This window comes from Malus domestica, chromosome 09 (assembly GCF_042453785.1).
Source record: "Malus domestica chromosome 09, GDT2T_hap1".
Classification (NCBI taxonomy): Eukaryota; Viridiplantae; Streptophyta; class Magnoliopsida; order Rosales; family Rosaceae; genus Malus; species Malus domestica.
Window position 1 is genome coordinate 8,155,997 of NC_091669.1, and position 16,991 is coordinate 8,172,987.

Below are 16,991 nucleotides of genomic sequence, written 5' to 3' on the forward strand. Positions count from 1 at the left end.
GAAAAAGAAGCTGATGGCGGGCGAGAACTTCAAATTGCCCGGGAAAATTCCAGCTGTCGATCACATCCAAGTCAGCGTGAGAGTTCAGCTCCCCCACTGGGCCCCACCCCGGTCGTGCCACGTGTACGTTGCCACCAACTGGACCGTTTACGCGTCGCTTTCCAACGAACGAACGCACACTGCATGAGACTTTAGCATTCGGCAGTTCTTCTTCTCCGTCCAGGAGAGAGTGAATTTTCGTCGGCATTGAAGGCGCCAAATTTTTCTAGGGTTTTTGGAGATTTCGGATGCGCGCGAATGTCGTCGTCGGCGGAGACCAGCGACGGAGAGCACGAGGTGGAGCTGATCGTGCACGACCCATCTGCATCGGGGGATGACGGTGGCGAGGCCGTCGCAGACGAGATAGCCCCGCTCTTGACGCAGCCGGAGAAGCCCAAAATCAACATTTTCACCCTCTCTTATCCTCGAGGAACATCTAAGGTACTAAAACTATTCCCTCACTTCAATTTGATCCAAAATGTCAATTTTTTTCCTCGAATATTTTTGGTTAGAGGAATTTTAAATGTATGAAGATGATAACATTTCTAGGGTTTTAATATGTTGCCCGGTTTGTTGGTTGTGAAAATTGGGGGAAGTGAAACTATGATCGACTTGTTTTTTATTTTTATTTTTTGAAATTTTGTTCAGTTTTCTAGTACTCCAAATCCAAAAGTAGTTAAACTTTAGTTCAGGAACCAAAGCAGTGAAATTATGAAAATGCTGTTGATGGTGGTTATGTAGTTTAATGCCTCAGTGGATGGGAGCGATTCATCGGTTTTGGTTCCGTCTTAATAGCCTAGTGATTGTGTTGTCATTTTGGAGGGAAATGTAGAAGGGAAAGTAAAGTATATGAATTCTGCAATGGTGGTTTTTGGTTGATTTGATTGATTGTTAATATTGTGTATCCGTGTATAGGATCGGGTACGGAAACCACTTGAAACGGAGACATCCTCAGTAGCTCAATTTATTTCGTGGGTATGGAGTGGATCGAGATGCTCCGGTGTATTGTGTATGGCCATCTCATGTACCATCTACTTTGTCATGGAATTTTTTGCTGATGTTTTTTCTGGTTAGTAAGTTCTGCATTCTATTCATCACTGAATTGCAAGTTACATGGCATATTATGCACAGAACCTTTTTCCGCTCTATGTTTTCTCTCTCTTTCGCCCTTTTTCATTATATGTTATGTTTTTGTTTTATTATGGCAGTTCAGTCCATTCCTTTGCTTGAGGCAGCATTTACAAGGTGTACGATTATCTTGGTATTGTCATTTGTGTGGTTGAGAAAGTGTGGACAGCCAGTATATCTGGATTGGCAACTGTAAAAAATCTTTTGATTTCCAGAGCCCTTACGGGGTATATCTCATTGATGTGTTTCATTTATTGGTAAGTAGCCTTGTATGATTTTTCTTGTTTCTTTGCAAGGAGTATTCACTCATTCTCTGGTGTCAATGTGTTCATGGCATGATACCTGCCTCGTGGACAAACAATTTCCATACTGTATTCTGCCTGTATGCAAATGATATGTTCTTTTTACCCATATGACGCTATATTTAGAAATAAATATATGATTAATATTTATCATATAAGAGCATAGAGTTAGAAATAAATATACGATCTCTTATAAGAGCATAGAGTTAGGATAGTGTAGGAGTCTAGTACCCAACCAGATCAAATAGTAATTCAGCTGTTGGCTCCAATGGAAAAGCTGTTGTTTTAGAGCATCCAAGTATTTGGCTAACTTATGTCTTTAAGTTTGTTCATGTGTCGAGTGTTCTTCATGTGCTCTACAGTATGTTTGAAATGCTTTTCAGGCAGCTTGTGGGCTCTGCCCTTATAAACTTGATTCTGTAATGGGTAAGCACCACATAAATAACCAGAAGTTGGCTCATTTTTTTATTTCAGCATTCAAAGGTTACCTTTGTCTCAGGCTATTGTATTGAGCTTCACAACTCCAATTATGGCTTCAGTTGTGGCCAGAATCATTCTACATGAGAAGTATAAGATTGCAGATGTTGGAGGTATGTAGTATATAATGATTATAATCATTGCTTCTCACTCTAGTTTGAACATAATGTTGCATATCTGTCTTTTTTTGAAGGTTTTAGCTTCTGGAAAAGTTTCTTAGGCTACCTTTTGATAGTCAGGGAGTGATGTCTTTGTCGATTGTCATTCATTTTCCAGGTCTTGCGTGCAGTTTCTTTGGTGTGCTCTTCATTTTCAGACAAATGCTTACCACACAAGGTACAGAAGTGAGTTAACATAATGTTATATTACATACTGGATATGGATGATTTTGATGTGTAGTAAGAGTTTAAACAAACTCTTCTGGTCTCTGTCTAAAAGTGAACAAAAATTTGAGCGTCACTTGGATGTATTGTGTATGTATATGGTGTTGCATGGCTTATCATGTCTTTTCACTTTAGTGAAAGAAAACTACTCTGAGATAGCAGTCCGCCAAGGGCACGTATACTGTCTTACAAATGAGGAAGAAAGTGTATGTGAGTTTTGTTGTGATTGGCTCATAGTTTGAGTTGGCAACAATTTTGATAGTTTAGCTTTATGTGCTACAGGGAAATGGCTGTAGCAAAGTGTTGTCTTTGTGTTTGTTTGCACGTAAATATGTATGCTTTCTATGCATGAAAAAAGTCTACTTTATAGGCTAGGTTTTCTTTTCATGTTTTCCCATTTGCATTTTTCCCTTGAAGGTGGCATTGTGATTTGATTAAAGGCAAAGGGAGGGGATGCATAGTTTCATGCAAAGCATGTGGAATGATAAAGGAAAAGCAAGGTTTGCTGTTTACTTTGGAGACATAATCATCATGGAAGCCTTCCGTAAAAACTGGGGGATGAAAATGATGGCCTTTATTTAAATGCAAGGAATTGCTTGCACTGTATATAAATGCTTGCCGAGTGTGAAGAAAAAAATGGGTGCATCCGGAAAACACAGAGGGAAAAGAAAATAGAGTGAGAGTGAGAAACTCTAGGGGAGAGTGAGGCTCTTGGAAAAATTTTGTGAGTGTACAAGAGATTGGGGTTTGGGTTATGTCAATTTAACTCATGTATATTTTGTACTAGTTATTCTCATAGTGAAGAGCAATATCTCTCCGAGGACGTAGGCAGGTTTTTGCCGAACCTCGTAATTCTCTTGGTGTCTTTATTTCTTGTATTTTAAATTGTTCAACTGTGGGTTTATAAGTTGGTGAGATAACAGGCCAAAGCACAACAATTGGTATCAGAGCTTTGTTGGAAGCTTTGGTTCATTGAAGGTTCAGATTTGTTATTCACCATGATGACTACAAACATGTCATTTTCAGTTAAGAAGTTTAATGGGAAAGGCAGTTTTACTCTTTGGCAGATGAGAGTAAAGGATGTCTTGACTCAACAAGGCTTGGCTAGAGCTTTGAAGGTAAAAGATGGGAAGCCTCAAGAAATGACAGATGACCAGTGGGAGGAGCTGGAGGCGCGTTGTGTTAGCACGATTTGACACTGTATAGCTGATAACATTATCAATAATGTTATGGATGAAGATTCTGCGCCTGCACTTTGGGAGAAGTTGGAAAAACTCTATATTGCTAAGAGTTTGACCAACAAGTTGCATTTGAAGCGGAAACTGTACAAGCTGAAAATGGATGAAGGTGGGAATCTCATGGACCACATGAATGTGTTCAACGGATACTTGGATCAATTGAGGAAAGTTGATGTTAAGGTTGAGGAAGAAGATAAAGCCCTCTTACTTCTTACCTCACTCCCAGATTCGTATGAGAATCTTGTGACAACCTTACTGCATGGAAAAGATACAGTAAGTTTGGAGCAGGTGCAGGCTTCTTTGGTGTCTTATGATACTCAAAAGAAGAAGACCATTGTTGATGATGGGTACGAGACTGCATTAGCTGTTCAAGGTGGGAATGGTGGAAGAAAAATGAAATGAGGTTTTGAGAGAGACAGTAGGTGCCAATGCATGTGCAGCTGCTGCAAGCTAAAAACACCATTTAGCTTCAGACAGGATCTCGACACATCCTCGTCTCATCCTGTAGGATTTCCCCCTCTTTATTGTCTGCAACTTGGAAACTCGTCAATGCACCCGTTTCCAGCAACAACCCATCGAGCCAGACAAAATTCCCCACACTTCTCTTCCTTCAGGACCATCTCATCACCTGTGAATCCCATAGCTCCACCTGCTGCAAATCCCTTGCAACACTCGAGACTAAACATCACCAAGAGAAGTGTTGCTTCGAGTACCTAGAGGGCATACTCGAAGTCTTCTGCCACAAAATTGCTATTACTCGGACCAAGATCATCCTTTCTTTTTCTCAAAGGACAATTTATCCTTTTATGCCCGAATTCTTTACAGGCGTGGCATTGTAGACCCTTACCTCCGGACTTGATTTGGACCTACTGTCTCTCTCAAAACCTCCTTTCATTTTTCTTCCACCATTCCCACCTTGAACAGCTAATGCAGTCTCGTACCCATCATCAACAATGGTCTTCTTCTTTTGAGTATCATAAGACACCAAAGAAGCATGCACCTGCTCCAAACTTACTGTATCTTTTCCATGCAGTAAGGTTGTCACAAGATTCTCATACGAATCTGGGAGTGAGGTAAGAAGTAAGAGGGCTTTATCTTCTTCCTCAACCTTGACATCAACTTTCCTCAATTGATCCAAGTATCCGTTGAACACATTCATGTGGTCCATGAGATTCCCACTTTCATCCATCTTCAGCTTGTACAGTTTCCGCTTCAAATGCAACTTGTTGGTCAAACTCTTAGCAATATAGAGTTTTTCCAACTTCTCCCAAAGTGCAGGCGCAGAATCTTCATCCATAACATTATTGATAATGTTATCAGCTATACAGTGTCGAATCGTGCTAACACAACGCGCCTCCAGCTCCTCCCACTGGTCATCTGTCATTTCTTGAGGCTTCCCATCTTTCCCTTCAAAGCTCTAGCCAAGCCTTGTTGAGTCAAGACATCCTTTACTCTCATCTGCCAAAGAGTAAAACTGCCTTTCCCATTAAGAATTTTTCCAAGAGCCTCACTCTCCCCTAGAGTTTCTCACTCTCACTCTATTTTCTTTTCCCTCTGTGTTTTCCGGATGCACCCATTATGATTATGTCTCCAAAGTAAACAGCAAACCTTGCTTTTCCTTTATCATTCCACATGCTTTGCATGAAACTATGCATCCCTTCCCTTTGCCTTTAATCAAATCACAATGCCACCTTCACGTGAAAAATGCAAATGGGAAAACATGAAAAGAAAACCTAGCCTATAAAGTAGACTTTTTTTCATGCATAGAAAGCATACATATTTACGTGCAAAGACAACACTTTGCTACAGCCATTTCCCTGTAGCACATAAAGCTAAACTATCAAAATTGTTGCCAACTCAAACTATGAGCCAATCACAACAATCTCCACCTTGGCGAATACACCATGCAAAAATCCTTGCACCCATCACCAAAGCTCATTGGCCTTACGTACCAGCATACACACCCTGAATCAACCTCGTTGGTCCTGTTCCGATTCAGTCACTGCCAATGCATGTGCAGCTGCTGCAAGCTAAAAACACCATTTAGCTTCAGACAGGATCTCGACACATCCTCGTCTCATCCTGTAGGATTTCCCCCTATTTATTGTCTGCAACTTGGAAACTCGTCAATGCACCCGTTTCCAGCAACAACCCATCAAGCCAGACAAAATTCCCCACACTTCTCTTCCTTCAGGACCATCTCATCACCTGTGAATCCCATAGCTCCACCTGCTGCAAATCCCTTGCAACACTCGAGACTAAACATCACCAAGAGAAGTGTTGCTTCGAGTACCTAGAGGGCATACTCGAAGTCTTCTGCCATAAAATTGCTACTACTCGGACCAAGATCATCCTTTCTTTTTCTCAAAGGACAATTTATCCTTTTATGCCCGAATTCTTTACAGGCGTAGCATTGTAGACCCTTACCTCCGGAACTTGATTTGGACCTGCTGTCTCTCTCAAAACCTCCTTTCATTTTTCTTCCACCATTCCCACCTTGAACAGCTAATGCAGTCTCGTACCCATCATCAACAATGGTCTTCTTCTTTTGAGTATCATAAGACACCAAAGAAGCCTGCACCTGCTCCAAACTTATTGTATCTTTTGTACTAGTTATTCTCACAGTAAAGAGCAATATCTCTCCGAGGACGTAGGCAGGTTTTTGCCGAACCTCGTAATTCTCTTGGTGTCTTTATTTCTTGTATTTTAAATTGTTCAACTGTGGGTTTATAAGTTGGTGAGATAACAGGCCAACACTACTACAAAAGTACCCATTAGTGTCGATTTAAAAACCGACAAGAAACGTATAATATTGTCGGAAATTAAGCAAAATCCGACAGAAAATGAGTGCAGTGACGGATATAATAAGCGACAGAATTGCCTGCGTCAGAAAATGAATTTTCCGACAGAAAAACTACTAAAACCAACAGAAATTGTGTCGGATATAACCGACAGGATATACATTATATAATAAAAAATAAGAGAATTTATGTCGGTTAAAACCGACAGAAAGTATTAAAACCGCCAGAATTTCTGTCGGTTTTATCCGACAATAATTCTTATTAATAAGAATAAATAAAAGAATTATTGTCGGCTAAAACCGACAGAAAGTATATTAATAATAAAAAAAAATATAAATCATTTTCTGCATTTTCCATATCCCCTGGCATTCACCAACCGAAACCTCGCCGGAGCTCGATCTCGAAAACCTCAGGGCCCTTAAAGTCTTAGGCGCAAGGGACACCGTTGCATGCCATCTGATTGTGTTGTCATTTTGGAGGGAAATGTAGAAGGGAAAGTAAAGTATATGAATTCTGCAATGGTGGTTTTTGGTTGATTTGATTGATTGTTAATATTGTGTATCCGTGTATAGGATCGGGTACGGAAACCACTTGAAACGGAGACATCCTCAGTAGCTCAATTTATTTCGTGGGTATGGAGTGGATCGAGATGCTCCGGTGTATTGTGTATGGCCATCTCATGTACCATCTACTTTGTCATGGAAATTTTTGCTGATGTTTTTTCTGGTTAGTAAGTTCTGCATTCTATTCATCAGTGAATTGCAAGTTACATGGCATATTATGCACAGAACCTTTTTCCGCTCTATGTTTTCTCTCTCTTTCGCCCTTTTCCATTATATATTATGTTTTTGTTTTATTATGGCAGTTCAGTCCATTCCTTTGCTTGAGGCAGCATTTACAAGGCGTACGCTTATCTTGGTATTGTCATTTGTGTGGTTGAGAAAGTGTGAACAGCCAGTATCTGGATTGGCAACTGTAAAAAATCTTTTGATTTCCAGAGCCCTTACGGGGTATATCTCATTGATGTGTTTCATTTATTGGTAAGTAACCGTGTATGATTTTTCTTGTTTCTTTGTTAGGAGTATTTACTCATTCTCTGGTGTCAATGTGTTCATGGCATGATAACTGCCTCGTGGACATAAACAATTTCCATACTGTATTCTGCCTGTATGCAAATGATATGTTCCTTTTACCCAAATGAGGCTATAATTAGAAATAAATACATGATTAATATTTATCATATAAGAGCATAGAGTTAGAAATAAATATACGATCTCTTATAAGAGCATAGAGTTAGGATAGTGTAGGAGTCTAGGACCCAACCAGATCAAATAGTAATTCAGCTGTTGGCTCCGATGGAAAAGCTGTTGTTTTAGAGCATCCAAGTATTTGGCTAACGTATGTCTTTAAGTTTGTTTATCTGTCGAGTGTTCTTCATGTGCTCTGCAGTATGTTTGAAATGCTTTTCAGGCAGCTTGTGGGCTCTGCCCTTATAAACTTGATTCTGTAATGGGTAAGCACCACAGAAATAACCAGAAGTTGGCTCATTTTTTTATTTCAGCATTCAAAGGTTACCTTTGTCTCAGGCTATTGTATTGAGCTTCACAACTCCAATTATGGCTTCAGTTGTGGCAAGAATCATTCTACATGAGAAGTATAAGATTGCAGATGTTGGAGGTATGTAGTATTAGTATATAATGATTATAATCATTGCTTCTCACTCTAGTTTGAACATAATGTTGTATATCTGTCTCTTTTTGAAGGTTTTAGCTTCTGGAAAAATTTCTTAGGCGACCTTTTGATAGTCAGGGAGTGAAGTCTTTGTTGATTGTCATTCATTTTCCAGGTCTTGTGTGCAGTTTCTTTGGTGTGCTCTTCATTTACCGACAAATGCTTACCACACAGGGTACAGAAGTTAGTTAACATAATCTTTATTACGTACTGGATGTGGATGATTTTGATGTGTAGTAAGAGTTTAAACAAACTCTTCTGGTCTCTGTCTAAAAGTGAACAAAAATTTGAGCGTCACATGGATGTGTTGTGTATATGGTGTTGCACGGCTTATCATTTCTTTTCACTTTAGTGAAAGAAAACTACTCGGAGATAGCAGTGCCCCAAGGGCACGTATACTGTCTTACAAAGGAGGAAGAAAGAGTATATGAGTTTTGTGTCTCACTCCTCTATTGTTGACAAAAGAAGTTTAAGCTTATATGTGTGATCGAGAGATTTTAATGCATGTCTTTAGATCATATGTCGGTAAATTGTGTAGTAACCATGAGAAAATTAATGTCTGTAAAAGAAATGATCATTTAAAAGGCCTAGTATAACAACTATGTTGTCTACTTACATTTCTTCTGTTATGGCCCCTGCTTACAGCATAAAGGTCGTACCCAGTGCACAAGGCTCCCGCTTTACGCAGGGTCTGGGAGAGGTAAATGTCGGCTAGCCTTACCCCCATTTTATGGAGAGGCTGCTCCCAAGTCTCGAACCCGAGACCTACCGCTCATGGGCGAAGGCACTTGCCATAATGTTACAAAATCTAATCCTCAAATGGGGCCTTCTGCATGCAATAATGTACATTTTGCGTGTTTCCTATTGCTCTTCCAAGAATTGTGGAATACTAACTTTTGAATTATGCATGAGGATTAGATAAAAATGGAGGAAAGAATACAAGTGTCAGGGGAAGCAGCTATATCTTTGCAGTCTTGGCCGGTTTACTCTCATCCATAACTGGTGGAATCAGCTACTGCCTTACAAAGGCTGGATCAAAGGCATCTGATCAGCCACTGTAAGATTACTGATTGCTTATTTGTAACTTTAACCTGCATAAAAATGGATATAAATTATTCTCTCCGCTTTCAATTATCCTTGACTCGATTAATTCTATAAACTTCAAGAAATTATGAAATGGATGATAATGTGCTCTTTCTCTTTTGTCTGCCAAACTTTTGACACTGGAAAATTGCCGTACTGTTAATTCATTTTCCAGTATCAGGTGCATTTTATACAAAGATGATAACCTTTATTTACGAAGTCTATAACTGTTTAGGTTCCATGATTATCCATGCTAGAAAAAAAATTAAAAAACATCTAAAAGTTATATGTTATTGTGTTGCTTCTCTTAAATGTACATAATACGTTTACCAAAAAAATATGTGCATAATACAGGGGTAAGCAAAACATATTTATTGCATCCAAGTGTTATCTTTGAAATTTTGGAAATAAGTTTTATGTGGTAAAGTTACCTAAGTAAATTCTCTGTCCAATTTTCAGGTTGACCGTATTTTCATTTGGTTTACTGGCTAGTCCAGCTTCAGGAGTTTGTTTGTTTGCCGTTGAGGTAAGTTGACTTCATGGTTTCAATGCTGTGCGTTGTTCTATTATCATTTCAAGTTTACCATATTCCATGTTTAAAGTATCGCTGATTGCCTAGCAACTTAAAATCATCTACCTAATGCTTGGATTTCGTCGTCGCTGAGAGTCACATTTAGCTTCAGTGCTTTCAGGTTATTATTTTTACATGTCATACACTTTTTAGGTTGTGCTAAATATTTACCCATCCTTTTTTCAGGAGTTTGTTTTCCCAAATTTATATTCATTTTCAGTTATGCTTGTACTCGGTGTTCTGGCCTTTTTCGCAGAGGTGTGGTTCGGAACTATTTATAGACTTCTATTTCTCCCAATATGCTCCAGTAGTTACGGGCTTCTCAACCTATGTGCTCGATGTCAGGTGTTCTTAGCACGTGGACTGCAGCTTGAGAAAACTGGCAAAGTTGCAAATGTTATATACATGGAGGTACGTTTCCTGTTCAGATGCCATTACCGCTCCGCTTGATTTGATTGTTAATCAGTATGAATAGTAATGAGATGCAGTAAACAATTAGGAAATCTGCAAAGTGACATTGATGACTGTATTTAATCGGATAAACAAACAAGATCAACTGCTACGATTCATCCAAACATACAATTTTTTTAACCATAGAAAATGCGTTCATGTTTTTCTATGTTTCAGGCTGCACTGTCACAATTATGGGGCATTGGATCGTCGAGGATAGCTCTATCTTTGGGTCGAATTATCGGTTGTGTGCTTATTTTGATTTCTGTTAGTTGCACCATGTATATTGGACCCGATAAAGATACGGCATGAAAGGTACAAATTCTTCTGATGTACCTCCTCTTGTATGCACTGACACCTGATTATTTCTCCGCTTCAATAGTTCAATGCGTGATAGCAAAAGAAAAAGTTTTTTTTTTTTTAATTTTTTATTTTCGAATAAACGATATTATTTATACTAAGAAGGAGGGGTGGATTTAGCCTCACAATGGGCTAAGCAATAATGTGGTTCAAATTCATCTTTGCGAGAATCGAACTTAAAACCTCTCACTTACACTTACAAGTAAAGAAGAATATCACTAAACCATAGTGCTATGTGTCAACAAAAGCAAAAGTTAAAGCCTTCATTTGCAACTGATTGACATGACTCGCTTTTCCATGGACCATTTGTGGTGATGGTTGGGATGAAGCTTAAAGTTAAAAGCTTTAAACCCCTACCAAACCATTTTCGGTCATTGGGCTAAAATAAGTCTAGAGAAAAATAATTTTTGAGCCAGATTCCTCCAAAGAATTAAGCATATAGACCCACCAGTACCCATGGGTTGAAGCCCCGCCAAACTAAGCATGACGGAGCCCATGCAGATGGCCATTTGGCCGCTACATGGCTCTTGGTTGATCAACAATCCAAATAATATGACCGTTGGATCCGTTAGCCAACGGTCATATTTCAAATTATTTTTGTTTTTATTTATTTTACTTATAATTCAATGGTTGTGATTACATGATATTAATTATGACGGTAAAAAAATCATTCAACAGCCCAAAATTTAACATCTCAAACAATTATTATTTTTTTATTTAATTCAAATTTCACCTAAAAAAACTCTATAAAACTTACATTGTGCTATTTTTCATTATTTATCGAAATTTGAATATTTTTATGTTAAATTTAGTCATAAAAATCAATGAGAATAGTTTACATAAAGTTTATTTTTGAAAAGGTCACAAAAAAAAGGCTAAAATTATTTTTTTAATAATCTTTGGCAAACTTTTTAAGTGGTAACGAACTATTAAAAGAGAAAAACTGTTTCTAAATAAGATTTAAAGTTTTTTTACTTAAATTTTTAAGCTTTATCCAACGTGGTGATAAAGCTGCAAACAAATAGAATCGGCTTTTAATCCGATAACATCACCTACATCCTATCCTACAACTGCCAGAAATTCTAAAAGGAGCTTTTTTCTGGCAGAATCTGAAGTGATGGTTGCCTACCCTTCTGTAGAAATTTGGGCTTTTCTCTGAGTTTGGCTATGGACGTCATGCTAAACTGGCCCATGCCTACTTAGCCTAGTACGAAATATGCTTGTAGGTATAGTACATACTCCATAGTCCTACGTCATTTTGATTGCTTGCGGCGACATATGAGAGTGGACAACGTCTGTGGAGTGTGGTGTTGTGGATGAGTCAGAAATTCATCTCTTCTTCCGTTGTAACCTCAACCACCTATTCTGGTTCTCCTCTCCGCTTCAGTTGAACTCCTTTGAACTGGTAGGTGTTGACTTCCTATCTAGCTGGGAGTTGTTCTGGTCTCGGGTCAAGGGGAGGGACACCGTGGAGGAGATCATGCAGGAGTTTGCCTTTGGGTTACGGAGACTGTGGAAAAACAGAAACGAGGTGGTTTTTAATGGTGTGCATAGGCAGCTCTTGGAACTTTTGGAGTCCTGGAGCAGGAACATCTCTGAATTCAGAGACGCTACGCTCAGTGCGACTGAGGGAAAACAGCCTAGGTGTCGACCGATGATCTCGTCCTTGGACCGTGGGGGTTGCAGATGGGAGAAGCTGGCGTTCGGGGTCCTAAAGGTCAACACCGACGCCTCGTGGTGCAAGACCACTCTCCGCACGGGGGTGGGATGGGTTTGCCGTGACTTTGCGGGACTTTTTCATGGTGCGGGGGGATTGGGTGTTGAGTTGTGTCACTCTGCGACTGCTGGGGAAGCCTCTGCAATTAGGACTGCTCTCATGGCTTGCATTGACTACGGGTATGACAATGTTGTTATTGAATCTGATGCCAAGGTGATTATTCAAATGCTTAGGCATGAGCTGCCTCATGATTTCAATCTCGAATGTATTCTTGGTGATATTGAGGTTCTAGTGCGTAGGTTGAGGTCTGTTTCGTTCTCTTCCGTGCCTAGGGAGAGCAATGTTGCTGCTCACTCGGTTGCTAAGTTTGTTTTCAAGGAGGGTCGTGAATTTGGGTGGGACTGTATTAGGCCTGAATTCTTGTTTAACATCCTAGCCCAGGATGTAAATCTCTCTATTCGTATCTAATATATTTCTATCTTCGGGGAAAAAAAAACGATATAGAAATTTAAAATACAAGTCAAAGTCGAGATTTTTCACTATCAAATGAAGAAGAATATTACTAGACTGTAACATTAGTGGCATAGTCCTCTAACATTTAACAAACGGTTCTTATGTCAAGGTTTAATTTTCAATCAAAATTTTATGGATAATGAAGTACATGCAGCTTATACATACTTCTCTAACCTGTCGCCTCCTACTTCATCCAAACTTGAAGTTGCATAACTTCAAAAAAAAATTTTTAGCAGACGATATTATTTACACTAAGAGAGAGTATGAAAACAAAAATGAACGGTGAGAGGGAGAGTGAAAGAGTTATTGTTGCTGAATGGTGGTGTCCTTGTTGATTAACTATAGGGAGACCAAGAGAGTGACAAGTCAGTCGCAGAAAGGGAAAGAAATATGTGCAGCCAGAGTCATCTGCAAAACCCTCAGCAACTCATGAGCTCACCTCACTTTATTCCCTTAAATATTTGGTGATATTTTCTTTCTTGGGTAAATCACTCATGATAGCTGTTGTCATAGATGAGTACGCAAGGAACAGCAAGCCCTTACTCTATGTACGAGCACAAGTCGGTATATAAAATGTTATTATATAAGTGAAGAGATTGATATATTTTTTAATGTCTTTTTATTTGTATTATAACACGTAATATACTGGCTTATGTGCCGAGCAAAAGCAAGTACACACTGAGACCTAGGTGGTCTCAAGATCACCGAAGTTCATAAAACATACATGTGAACCCTCCGAATGTTTTCTACGGGTACCTTTGTAACTACTAAATGTTTGATATAACACAAGTTAGGCATATCTTGACAGGTTACATAGACACACACTCGACAAATTCTCTCGATATCACTCATCAAATGTTCGATGAAATGCCATAGTGAAAAACTAAAGAATATGCGCTTCGCACTCTGTTTTTATCTAAAAAACTTGAATCTTTAACACTGGGACCACTCAAGATTTGAATCCTTGATCGCCATTTGTACCAAATATACTAAAAAGTCTCTCTGATATGGCACGTGTACATTGCTACTATATATAACGTTTTGTGTTAGTAATATATTGTCATCGTGTGTTAATTTTTATTATATAATAATATTGTACGAGCGGCACAAAATATCACAATAATAGTGCACCATTATCGTTTAAGTTGCTCTTTTCTTAATCATTTGAGGAAAAAAAACAGAAGAAAAAGAATAAGGTCAAGTAATTAGAGTGGGGTGCAGCAAAGAATATGGCCAAATTACAAGATTTGATTTGATGGTGGGGTTTGGGAGGTAAACAAGTTATTCCAAATTCGAAAAATATTAAAAAGGGTATTAAAGATGATTATTTAATTAATTTTGTTTTACAAGAGGGGAACAACATCTGTTGTTACAGACACAGACACTGAGACACACATGCTTTGACTAACGCATTGCAACTTATAAAATAATATATATATATATATATATATATATATATGTATGTATGCACATATAATAAACATGCATTATAATTTATCTTATGCTACACTGTTCCATATTACCGGACAATTTTTTCATTATACCAGTGTTATAAAAAACGCACCTCGATGAGTACTTAGGTGGCTTCGGAGGAGGGACGGAGGTGGAAACGCCTCTACCTAGGGATAGTAGGTGAAAACTCGCCTAGACGTGGTTAAGGAGCGTCTTAGGGACTGCTATGGCGGTCGAAATCCTTGCTTGAAATTTTAAGGGCACCCCTCGAAGTAAGGTTGGGCTTCTGAAGTTGTGTCCTTCATTATTATTATTATTATTATTTTTTCTGTTGTAGAGGCAGCATCTTCATGAAAAAGACGATCGTAAAGAAGAAGAAGAAGATTTTTGGCCCGAAACGAAATCGTTTTGAGCTAAGTTTTGTAATCTTTTTTATAACCCACAATAGTCCCCAATTATTTACATCACGTGGGCTTCACCTAAAACCTCAAGACTTTCAGTTAGTTGGAGTTATCGATGAAACGCCTTGGCTTTGCCTCCGTCTTTTAAAACATTATACTATCCAAAAATTGCATGTCCATCTAATTCTCATATGAAAAAAATGTTGAGATTACTGTCAGGGCATTTGAAGTAGTGATTTTACATTCTAACTTGTAATGCAAGTGATTATTTGGGATAGTTGTAACCACTGTCTTATATGCCCATTTAACAAGTATATCGATAATTACATAATCAAAGTATCCGTATTATAATCAATACGCACGAAAAATATGTCAATAGTCAATAACGTACCGATATAATTAACATGCCAATTGTATTGTAGGTGATGAAACTGTGTTTTTTTGTTTTGTTTTTGGTCGTAGGGCACAAGCAACGAAGCAATCATAGAGTATACGATGAACCTATATATATATATATATATATATATCTGTCCATCATAAACCCTAGTTCAAATGACATCATGCAAACTTTTCGTGCCAATAAAAAGCAATTTCAAAAACCCAAAAATTTCGGCCCTTATCTATTTTCTACAGAAAAATAAAAAAGTTCGGAGCCTGAAGCCACCCCACCCCTCGTTTTTAGGCTGGCAAATGCATCCAACAACACAAAGATTTTTAGAGAGAGAAAGTAGGGAGAGAGAGAGAGAGAGAGGGAGAGTGTTTTGGCTTTTGGAGATTCTTATCTTGTGAACTTGAAAACGAAACAACAGCTAGCTCAGACGACGATAGTTGGTTTTCGTTTTAGAAAAAAAAGGGATTGGATTGGATTTGTTTTTACGTTTTTAAAAATTAAAAAAAAAAAAAAGGATTGGATTGGATATGTTTTTGCGTTTTATAAAAAGTTTTAAAAAGTTTTTTTTTGAAAAAAGCTGGAGGAGGGGAATCGGATTTCGTGGGGAAGGGGAGGGAATGTCATGCTGGTGGTGGGAAACCGGGAAGTGGGAATATATGTTGCAAAGCAGAAGCCGAAAGCTCTAATTAAACACCCGCACGTGTCTTCCCTTTCTTTGACTTTTTGACCCACACTTTTTACCACTTTGGTCCCCCCTCTTTCCACTTATTTACCTCCCACTGCCACAGTCCGCTTCACTTGGGCAGCCTCTAATGTTAGTTATACTTTTAAAATGACTGAAAACGTTTTTGGTGAAAATATTTTTAGAACCAATATTTAGTAAAGATGCACGTAAATATTGAAATAGCACTGCTTCCTGAAAGAAGCACATAACTGATATTTTTTACAGAAAACATTTAAATGCTTTTGAAATCCAATTTTTTCTATATCTAAAAGAATTTTCAATCATTTTAAAAAGACATTCACACCAACTAATATTCCCTTACTTTCCCCTCTCACAAACAAAAACAAAAAATAAAAAGGGAAGGACAAGTAATGTAATTAAATGCTCCGTCAACTTCTCTGAAAAAATGTAACCGTAATTCAGCTCATTAACTTGCCCCCGGTCCCACATACCTGTGACGTTTCACTGTGGATTACCAACAATGACCTTCTCTTGACCAAAAGTTAAATCAACCAAGTTTCCAAAAAAAGATAAAAAAATAAAAAGTTAAATCAACCATCTTCTGGTTCTGTGCATAAATAGCTCTTGGTCGTTCATGTATTGCAATACAAGAGCATCTTTAAATAAGACTGTCAAATTTAAAATATTAAATTTTAATTTGATATCTGATTTGTTAATTTGATATATTGTCAATATTGTTTTTTCACTTGATATGCCATATTTATTGCTTCATTCATGTTTTTTTTTAACAAAAATAATAAAAGTTGAGTTGTTGTTGGTTTAAAAATAATAATATAATATTTAAATATGCTAACATTTAAGGTAAGTCGAGTGGAATGTCTTTTCGACAAAAAAAAAATGTGGAATGCTGTTGGAAATAGCAAAAATAAAATTTGAAAGCAGCTTCAAATTTGACATCTCTTTGTCCATGTCATCTTTTGATATCTCGATTCAAATTTGACCTCATATTTTTGGCACAATTATCATGTCAAACATTATAAAATGTTGTACAAAAAAAAAAAGAGGTTACGGAAAGTCTCACTTTGAGAGAGTCTTTTTATCATTTATCTTGCAAAATTCCTTAACCAAAAGTTAAGCTACTGAACTTTCACAATTAGTTATGTGCGTGAGTAGTTCTCAGTTGTTGATGTAAGTAGATTTTCTAATGCGTAAACAATTACATTCACTAACGCATAAATGGCCCATTGTTGTTTTGCCAGAACTCGTGTT

General features: G+C 38.0%; 3 protein-coding genes across 8 annotated transcripts; all 3 read left to right on the plus strand.

The window, feature by feature from the left end:
- LOC103429179 (uncharacterized) lies at positions 1–2,358 on the plus strand. Of its 4 annotated transcripts, none has more exons than XR_011571574.1 (5): positions 1–480; positions 955–1,108; positions 1,253–1,424; positions 1,944–2,059; positions 2,223–2,358. XR_011571574.1 is itself a non-coding variant. In XM_029107996.2 (3 exons), exons 1-3 carry the CDS (start codon positions 298–300, stop codon positions 1,361–1,363), a joined length of 453 nt encoding a protein of 150 aa, XP_028963829.1. In that variant the 5' UTR covers positions 147–297; the 3' UTR covers positions 1,364–1,578. The 4 variants fall into 4 exon arrangements, 2 of the variants coding, with proteins under 2 accessions (XP_028963829.1, XP_070661596.1); XR_011571573.1 differs by having other exon boundaries at positions 147–480; positions 1,248–1,424; XM_029107996.2 differs by lacking the exons at positions 1,944–2,059; positions 2,223–2,358 and having other exon boundaries at positions 147–480; positions 1,248–1,578.
- Positions 2,359–6,737: 4,379 nt separating this feature from the next.
- On the plus strand, positions 6,738–10,611 carry LOC103442634 (uncharacterized). 3 transcript variants are annotated; one of them, XM_070805491.1, is made up of 9 exons: positions 6,896–7,094; positions 7,234–7,408; positions 7,930–8,045; positions 8,215–8,274; positions 9,018–9,156; positions 9,642–9,708; positions 9,940–10,011; positions 10,099–10,164; positions 10,381–10,611. In XM_070805491.1, the coding sequence occupies exons 1-9, from the start codon at positions 7,037–7,039 to the stop codon at positions 10,513–10,515; spliced, it is 888 nt and encodes a 295-aa protein (XP_070661592.1). In that variant the 5' UTR covers positions 6,896–7,036; the 3' UTR covers positions 10,516–10,611. The 3 variants fall into 3 exon arrangements, with proteins under 3 accessions (XP_070661593.1, XP_070661592.1, XP_070661594.1); XM_070805492.1 differs by lacking the exon at positions 8,215–8,274 and having other exon boundaries at positions 6,738–7,094; XM_070805493.1 differs by lacking the exon at positions 7,234–7,408 and having other exon boundaries at positions 6,941–7,094.
- Positions 10,612–12,043: 1,432 nt separating this feature from the next.
- Positions 12,044–12,748, plus strand: LOC103442930 (uncharacterized). The gene has a single exon (XM_008381716.2). It carries the CDS (start codon positions 12,044–12,046, stop codon positions 12,746–12,748), a length of 705 nt encoding a protein of 234 aa, XP_008379938.2.
- The last annotated feature ends 4,243 nt before the right edge of the window (positions 12,749–16,991 follow it).

Excerpts from the sequence above, each read along its gene's own strand:
- LOC103442930 (XM_008381716.2), top strand. The coding sequence starts at position 12,044 with ATGCAGGAGTTTGCCTTTGGGTTACGGAGACTGTGGAAAAACAGAAAC.
- LOC103442634 (XM_070805491.1), top strand. The coding sequence starts at position 7,037 with ATGGCCATCTCATGTACCATCTACTTTGTCATGGAAATTTTTGCTGAT. Across the intron at positions 7,409-7,929 it reads TTGATGTGTTTCATTTATTG|CATTCAAAGGTTACCTTTGT; the intron begins GTAAGTAACCGT and ends TTTTTATTTCAG. Across the intron at positions 8,275-9,017 it reads ACAAATGCTTACCACACAGG|ATAAAAATGGAGGAAAGAAT; the intron begins GTACAGAAGTTA and ends CATGAGGATTAG.
- LOC103429179 (XM_029107996.2), top strand. The coding sequence starts at position 298 with ATGTCGTCGTCGGCGGAGACCAGCGACGGAGAGCACGAGGTGGAGCTG. Across the intron at positions 481-954 it reads ATCCTCGAGGAACATCTAAG|GATCGGGTACGGAAACCACT; the intron begins GTACTAAAACTA and ends ATCCGTGTATAG. Across the intron at positions 1,109-1,247 it reads TTTTGCTGATGTTTTTTCTG|TTCAGTCCATTCCTTTGCTT; the intron begins GTTAGTAAGTTC and ends TTATTATGGCAG.